At 29.3% G+C, this 9486-nt stretch overlaps 1 protein-coding gene across 1 annotated transcript in view; it reads right to left on the reverse strand.

Moving 5' to 3' along the window:
* Positions 1-2244, reverse strand: part of LOC143085467 (uncharacterized) — a 45514-nt gene extending 43270 nt beyond the window's left edge. The window contains exons 1-2 of the mRNA XM_076261825.1: positions 1984-2244; positions 961-1010 (exon numbers count right to left, since the gene is read on the reverse strand). Coding sequence (XP_076117940.1) covers positions 961-1010; positions 1984-2091 — 158 coding nt within the window. The 5' untranslated portion in view covers positions 2092-2244. The remainder of the gene's footprint in view (positions 1-960; positions 1011-1983) is intronic.
* Between the last annotated feature and the right edge of the window lie 7242 nt (positions 2245-9486).

Genomic DNA, 9486 nt, shown 5'->3' on the forward strand with positions numbered 1-9486 from the left:
TAATGTATTAATTTTTCAAAAGGAAATAATATTACAGACTGTTTCTTCCACTTGAAACTTATCTTATGTAGGAATTTATATTTCATGATATTAACACACCTACTTTTCCATTATTGTAAGATAATAATAATGATTTTCATGATGAATCATATTAAATACTAGTTGTCAGGGGATCGTTTCCATACATAATTTTAAAGGAGTAAAGTGCATGGTGGAGTCTACATAAACATGTTTTAAAACCACCACATTCTATATGTTCCTATCCCAAGTCAGTAACCTGTAATTCAGTGATGGTCTTTGATTCCTGTACAAATAGATCAGCCAATTGTTTTTTTCATTTGATTTTTTTCATATTTGGCCATGTCAAGAATTCCTATAGCTGACAATATGATATGAGTTTTGATCATTATTGAAGGCTTTACAATGATCTATAGCTACTTGTATCCACCTCAACTAGACCTTGGTTGATTAAAGTCTCATTGACAAACATACAATAAAAAATGCTATACCTGCTGAACTTTTCTTGAATTTTATGTGACTGCCATACAAGTTAAGAGTTTTAGATAGGCCAAATAAAAATATATGTGTGGTTCCAGTAACCCTACCGTCCCTACTTTTTCGGCTTAAAAATAGCCTACCCTAAAGATTGTATTGTCATTTTTCATTAAGCACTGTTAAAGTCAGAATGTTGCTCCCATATACTCAATGTAAAAAAAAAACATAAAATAAAAATAAATCCCTACCTACCTACCTACCCTAACTTTTTTTCAGATGTAACTGGAACCACACATACTTTTTTATTTGGCCTTACATGTAGCTATCAAATCAGCTTGGAGTTTGGTAATTTTGTTATTGTACTTTTTTTTCTTCCCGGGTTTATTTAGTTTAGATATAAAGTGGATGACAAACTTCTGTGAAATTGGAATTTGTGTAGAATCAACATTACCTAATTACACTCACCTAATTATACCTATTGTAGCCATCACAAAGATACCCTCTAAAATTCCTGCCTGTATTAAAAAAAATAATATTATTCATTTCATACTAATGAAAAAACAAAAAAACAAGTCAAATTATTTTTAATGTCACATTTTGGTGATGTTATTTCTATTTTCAAATCAAGATATTATAAAATTATGAGGATGTACCAAAACCTGTAATTTTGTTCTGAAAAGACGCATAGAAGTTTTATATTATAATTTTTTATTTTGAAATATTTTTTGTTTGTTATTAGATGATTAATTATTAATTGCGATTTTATATTTAAGATTACTAGTAATTGGTATTCACAAAGCTTATTGGTCAGTTATGTACATGTAAGTGTTTGGTTTAAAGTAAAATACTAGTAGCTTAATTATAAGCTTGGTCAGATAAAAAACAATGAAGATTTTTAATGAAAAATATGAAAGATGATTATTTTCAACAACTTGTGCTGAGTTTGTTAGTGTTCTTACTAATTGTAAATAATAATAATAATTCATTATTCATTACGTCAAGATAATTCACAATAGAAAACTTGTTTACGTTTTTTAATAGAATGTCACTTAATTTCAACATGTTCAAACTATTCAAAAGAAAACATATTTCTTTCTTTTATAGTAATAAAGTTAACTACAAATGTAACTTTACAAAGCATGATCAAAAACTTCACAAAACCGTTAAAAAAGGTTTAAATGTGTGAGGTGCGAAGTTGAGAGGGGGCACAGAGAATTGGAGCAAACATGGTATGGGCGAAAACACCTGGAGTCGGTTTCACGAAAAAACTTACGACTAATTAGATTGATCGTAAGTAAGGAACAATTCAGTATACTTACGATCAATCTTAGTCCCAAGTTTTTTTGTGAAACAGACTTCAGGTTTCGTTATAAACATGATAATATTTGATTCAGGCAGATGATGTATATGAATTTGGTGATTATACAGTTATACCTTCCCGTGATTTTGATTACTTCATTATTTTTTTATGGGTTAAATTATACAAACCTCTTTAAATGCAAAAGGTAGTCCTAAAACACCAGCACCTATGAATGAAATAAAAATGTTTGCAAAGATTTTGACAGGGTGTTTGGATCCCGTTCTTCCGACTGCCATTTTATATTTTTGTTGAGGTCGTCAGCTCATAACTTTCTGGAGCTTTTCAATTGAGTTAAACTTCGCATGCAGGATCTTGTTTTGACAATAACAACACCAGGATTACTGTCAACTTTACAACGTGGACCTTGTAAACTAATCGCAATGCCACCTGTGACAAGTGCCCTAAGGGAGGTAATTCTGAATTTAATTTAAGAAGAGGCCTACCTGGGTCATATAAATCGTGTTTACATATTATTGAAACTGATTAAACTCTTGAAGAATTTTTGGCACAACTGAAACAAAAATACGAACAGAAGCTAACATTCAACTGACGTATTCTTGATAAAGTGTAAAACTTGCACCAGTTAGTTTATTTTGTACAGTTCATGTTTTTTACAGGCTTACGAATTTACATAGAGATAAGGTCATATTAGTATATACTTTTTGAGATAGATGTTTTTTTTATACTTTGCCAAAATGAAGATTTTACTATGCTTTTTTTCAAAAATGTAATAAAAAGTATGGGTCACCGAGCTATTTTCCAAGCTATGAGTCGTTGAAAATTGTCTAAATTTGGTTAGATTGTTCATGAAAAAACACATTTGTGTGCATAACAAAAAATCAATGAGATAGAATTTTGAAATAAATTGTGAAAAGAATGGTTTTATAATATGTTTTAAGAAAATAAAAAGAAAAATTGGTGTCACCGAACTTGTTTTCTTGTTACAAGTAAAAATCAAAATTTCCATATCAGTTCAGTATTTAAATGTTTCACTAAAAGAGTTATCTCCCCTTAAATGGTTAATTTGAAAAAAAATTATTCTAAAAATTAAAAAAATGATACTTGTTTAAATATTTTGAATAATACAATAAATCACCAAGTTTTCTTCAGTTTTCTTCATATAAATAAACAGTCTAAACATTAAATGGAAATCTGTTTTCAGATTTGCAGATTTGGGCAAATAACTAGACCGATTTTGTACTGCAACTGTACAATCCAAGATGGCGGTATACCATGAATTTACTCAAACTTTTTATTTTTTTATTTGAGCAATTGCTTTTCTACAATTTTTTAATAAATTTTGATGACCAGGGTTATGTCAAAAAACGTTTTGACCTTTAAAACAAAAAAGTTCATCGGAAGTTATCAAAACCTTGTTGATATGCATTCCGTATTATAACTTCCCAAATAATACATGATGGTTTTTTAAGTGTAGATTCTAGATACTGACGTTTTTTATCATATAAATTACGTGTTGTAGTGTTTTTTTATTTGTCTTTGTAAAATTTTAACCTTTATTGTTAAGTTCACTTTTTGTAATATCCTTTTGGCGTTTTCGGTATGTATGCACCCCGCTAATGTTTTGTTGTGACAGTGTTGTGGTGTTTTTTTGTATTCTTGTGTTTCAGTTTTGCTTATTTGCTTTGTCTATATGACATTTTGTTTTTCTTTGTCGACATATTTGTTTATTTTTATAGTGATTAAGATTATAACACAATGATGACTGCTGTACTCCTATTTTGATATTTTTACATATAATGTCTGTATGTTTCGTTCACACATATTTTTTATATATAGATATAACGGAATTTAAATTGAAAGTCATACAAGTAAGAGGTGTAGCTAGCTATAAAACAAGGTTTAATCCATCATTTTTTATATAAGGAAATGTCTATAACAAGTATGGTATATGGAATATGACATTTCAAAATGCATTATGTATTTAGTTTGTCTTTAATGAAATAAAAATTTAAAAGATATTGAAACTAAAAGTAACATAACCTGACTTGGTACAAGACAAAACAAGACCTTTTTTTTCTGACTTATATGGCAATGTTAAAAATACCGATAATATTACGTGCCGACAGGAACACATTTCAAATAAACGCAAGAACATTCACGGGACAGTGAAATACATAAATTAATAATATAATAGTACATTATAACATGTAAATTTCAGACACCTCGCATGAATTTACGACTGACAAGGGCACTACAATATAATTATAAACTATGCGTCACACGAATGTATCAACGCCATAAAAATTGAGGTATTTTTGTGATGTTTATTTTATCACATGGAATAACTTAACATCAAGAAATCATCAACAAATTACAAGGATAAACCTGACGTCAGCATTTCATCATTAATACACTAAAATCCTTATAGATCCGATTCTATCTTATTTAATTGGAGTAATCAGCTCATGAGAGTTTATATTTACCCCAAATATTGAACATTGAGGTTTCAGTGTTTGTATTTAGCATTAAGATTACAGTGATTTTAAAAAATAAAATATATATAGTTGGGTTATATCTTGTTTAATTGAAACAAGCAATGAAAACAGTAATAAATCTCCAATTCAACGGCTGTGTGAATTTTATCCACTGTATTAAAGTGTAAGCATTCCTTAATTTAAAACTTTTTGTATATTTTTAATTAATCAAGGGTGATCATTTCTGATTTTAAAAAAAAAATAGTTATACTGTTTACATATGTTAAAATTGATTGATGTTGAAATTCATATTTACAAGATGAGATTGCATGTTCTAAAACATGTAAAAGACTTAATGAAAAGCAACTGTATTCAATTGATCAACAAATTATCTGTTAAACTAAAAATAATTGAACTTATATATAATAGATCATATGCAATAATGAAAGTGATAGCAAAATTGATTGGATTAATATGTATGTTATATTATATCGCATGTGTTATTTGTGTGGATATTATATGAACTTTGTGATTTGTATTAATTTATATGTTGTTTGGGACCCTTTAATTAGAAATAAAGACATTTAATTTGATTTGAATACTGACTCGAAATATGAAGCCATTGATAATTACAATGTAATTCACAGAACGCTTTGTTACATCATGGTAGAAATCTTTTAATATATACGTGTGATACAAGCTGGTGTTACCACTGGGTAATACTAAAAAGTAAAATCACAAAAATACTGAACTCCGAGGAAAATTCAAAAGGAAAGTCCCTAATCAAATGACAATATCAAAAGCTGAAAAACATCAAACGAACGGATAACAACTTTCATATTCCTGACTTGATACAGACATTTTCTTATATAGAAAACGGTGGATTAAACCTGGGTTTTTAGTTAGCTAAACCTCTCAATTGTTTTACAGTAGCACCAAATTTTATTATTTTGACAAAGATGTGTGAACAAAACAAACAGACAATATAGGTAAAATTGTAAAACATAGGGGTACAGCAGTCAACATTGTGTTATAATTTGAATCACTATAAAACAACCAAATATGTAACAAAGCAGCACAAAAAAGGCAAATAGACAAAGCACCAATACTCGTATACCATTTTCCTCATCCTTTATTGATAATTTAAATAAATATTTACTGAATAGTTATTCAATTTATGTTTGTGTCTAACAATAAAGTGTAAGCAATTAAAAAAAATGTTATCATAAACATTCTATTGAAAAACCTTTCTTTTTTACATTTCAATCACATGTTTTTGATTTAGCAACACTTCTACAAGGACAAATGAGGAGAGTCATTTTTAAGTCTAACTTAGTTATATGAACTCCAACAACATGAGTTGAAATTCACACTGATATGAAATTTCTGAGATGATTCATCATACAGTCAGATAAAATTGTCCTATCCCAAAAAATAAACACATTAAATTTGTCCGGAATTTTGACCAAATTCCTCATCAAAATCATGCATGATACTGTTTTAACTCAGTAACACTTACATCTGACTATATCTCTTCACGATAACTTAATAATTCTTTAAAATCATCCCAGAAGTTTTTTACTAATAATATTTTTGTATTGTTTAAACCTTTATAAATCTTGGCCAAAACATGACTGAAAATATATATTTATTCATGGAAAGACGTTTTCCGTAAATACAATAAATAAACTCATCATAAATACCAGGACTAAATTTAGTATATACGCCAGACGCGCGTTTCGTCTACAAAAGACTCATCAGTGACGCTCGAATCCAAAAAAGTTAAAAAGGCCAAATAAAGTACGAAGTTGAAGAACATTGAGGACCAAAATTCCTAAAAGTTTTGCCAAATACACCTAAGGTAATCTATGCCTGAGGTAGAAAAGCCTTAGTATTTAAAAAAAAATCAAAAATTTGTAAACAGTAAATTTATAAATATAACCATATCAATGACAATTCATGTCAGCACAAAAAGTGCTGATTACTGGGCTTGTGATACCCTCGGGGAAATAAATCTCCACCAGCAGTGGCATCGACCCAGTGGTTAATAACGCCAAATCAGACAAACCACACCTGATATCTTTGATGAGTTTTTTTATATACTATTTCAAGTACTCAGTAAAGCATGTATAGTTTAGGCTCCACTATTTAGATAAAATGAGATGAACTAAGAATGGAAGAATGTTCAACGAATTAATACAAAGTGTCGTTAATGTAGACGAAACGCGCGTCTGACGTACTAAATTTCAATCCTGGTACCTTTGATAACTATTAACAAGAATTTGCAACATTTCAATTATAATTGTTTGTGTGGTTTTTTTTTTTCTGTTGTTGTTGTTGTTGAAATAAAAAACCCATCAATGTACAGTAAAAATGTCCACATGTAGGCAGTTGTCAATTTCAACGAAATAACAATTAAAACTTAATCTATAATGAGTATTAATGCAGTCACCTGACTAATTTCCGGGATTAAACTTACTTCTTGGAAAGATGTGATGGATTTTTCTGCTTTAAACTTCCTGCATTTCGGAAAAAAACTGTTGCAAATAATATTCAGTTCGTGGTTGTTACATTTTTCATATGAGGTCCAATGTAAAACTAAGTTTCCAACAACATATGATTTTTTTACTACAATCTGCATCACATAATATAACAATGAACGAAGTCGGCTAATGCAATATCTGATTTCAAACTTTGGTTTCCGATACAATAAAGCATAGCGACGATATCTACACACGCTTTACACAAAAAAAATAGCAAGAAAAAGAGTAACAAGGTGTTTAATAAAAGTAAATGGCTATAAAAAGACGAACAGACAAACAATAGTACACAAAACACAACATAGAAAAAAAGACTAAGTAACACGAACCCTACCAAAAAAGACGTGAAATCAACGGTAAAATAGATTTTTAAAATGGCATTTCTAACTTTTTAAGTGGTATGTGAAGTGATAACTTATTTCAAAATATGTTATAATTTGGTCAGTTTAATTGTTTTATTCTGTTTCTCGTGTACTTTATAGCTGTTGATTTGGATAAACGTATTTTTCATTGAGATATAGTTTGTACATGTGTTTATCATTCTTAAAATATATTGTAGTGCTTTGTTGATCAGATATATTGAAGATTTTAGTGATATAATGTGTTTTTATAAATTTACTGTAAAAGTATGAATTATTCGAAATACTAAGGATTTTCTTATCGCAGGCAAAGATTACCGTAGCCGTATTTGGCACAACATTTTGGAATTTTTGGTCCTTAATGTTATTCAACTTGGTACTTGTTTTGGGCTTTCTAACTATTTTGATCTGACCGTCACTGATGAGTCTTATGAAGATTCAACGCGCGTCTGGCGTATCAAATTATAAGCCTGGTACCTTTGATCACTAATGTCAAGAAATATCAAGTTTCAGAAGAAGGGATTTTTTTAACGCTAGTTCCAGGTTGGCCCCCTCCGTAAAATATACAGTATGCCTTCGGAATTTACAAATATTGTCAGGAATTTCAATAACGACCGGGAAACAGACTAGGTTAAAATATGTTTGAATAATATAAGTATAGAAATTTGAGGAGAAAATATTTGTTTAAAACTTCTTAGAACAGTTTTGTAAAATGGACAAGTGCAAGAATTCAAAATATGAATAACATCTTATCTTTATTTCACATTTAAATAAGGACATAAATCGATCGAAAGAAAACAAATTAAAACTATCAACTACAAGAAACGAAACAACAGAGACACTGAAGTGTATCAAAAAACCAAAACGACAATGTAACACACACAGAAACTAACTATAAGATAACAACTGCTATTTTCCTGACTTGGTACAGGACATTTTAATTAAAAAAATGGTGGGTTGAACCTTGTTAAAATATAATTAGAACTTGCGCAATTCTGGAAATCATCAGAAACAATTTTGAAACAAGATACCAAAATAATGATAGATAGTTTGGTCCAAAAACACACAAGACATTAGAAGCCAAACGACAAAAATAGCTCAATTGACCCTTTGGGTCATATGCGCTTACAAGGGAATTCCATCACAATATATTTGTTTCCATTAGTCATGTAGTCAGGCTTATCTTCTAAATCTTCCTTTGCATTTTATTTGATAATCAGGATATAATAAATAGAGAAAATATACGCATTTTACAAAAATATTAATATTTTCAGTGCAGTGCAACTAAAAAAAACTTTTAAATTTTCCTTGTAAGTTATTCACTATTTTGAAATGTTATTATTGATGCATTGAGTTATGGATTCCTTCTATTTTAAAAAGGACATAAAAATTTCCAAAAAAGTTTCGTCTCTCTACCATAAGGCATGCAGCTATTTTATTTTATTTTTTCACCCCTATCTCGCAATCCTCAATGCCTCTGATATTGACATTTTGCTTTGTTGTTCTAATATTTTGTCTTGTGCCTAAGCCCAGTATAACTTTAAACTATTTCATGACATCTTTTATTCATTCAATTTTCAAACAGTTGCTAATGATAATCTTTCGTAATATCTAAATCTATATTTGTTATTTTAACTACAAAGGAAATTCTCAATTATAAAGATATATAACACTTTAGAATCTCCGGTAAATCAATCAGGAAACGTAAACAATAAGCTTTATATATAGCGAGTCACAAGGAAATGCATTCTAGAAAAAATGAGTAACCTCTTTAAACGATGTTCTATATTCATTATCATCGTAACATACCTTATAGAAAGTCCATCTGGATATATATATTAATTGTTCATCAAAAATGTGTTTATATTATGTGAAACCAGAGAAGTGACAAACATTTCAAAATGAATAGACTTGATATACAAGTGTCGTTATCTTGTGCTGTGTGTTTTACAAGAAAGAACCTGAAGTACCGCTGCTTGGAATGTAACGTTGTTCTATGTGACAAATGTAAATATACTCATTCTTTTTCTGCATCGAATTCAAGTCACAACGTTTTGTCTTTTGACAGCATCACTATGAACAATTGTCCAGAACATGAAATTAGGAAAATGCATTGCAAGAAACACAACACAAAAACATATTCATTATTTTGTCAGACTTGCAAAATTCTGATTTGCGAAGATTGCTTTGTTGAAAGTCATTCGACAAACCATATAACTACTAGTATTGATATCGATAAATTTGTACATGAGCAATATACAAGTGAAGACAAAAGTAAAAAGAAAAGTATAAAAACG

Source organism: Mytilus galloprovincialis, chromosome 8, assembly GCF_965363235.1.
Source record: "Mytilus galloprovincialis chromosome 8, xbMytGall1.hap1.1, whole genome shotgun sequence".
In the NCBI taxonomy this organism is placed as follows: Eukaryota; Metazoa; Mollusca; class Bivalvia; order Mytilida; family Mytilidae; genus Mytilus; species Mytilus galloprovincialis.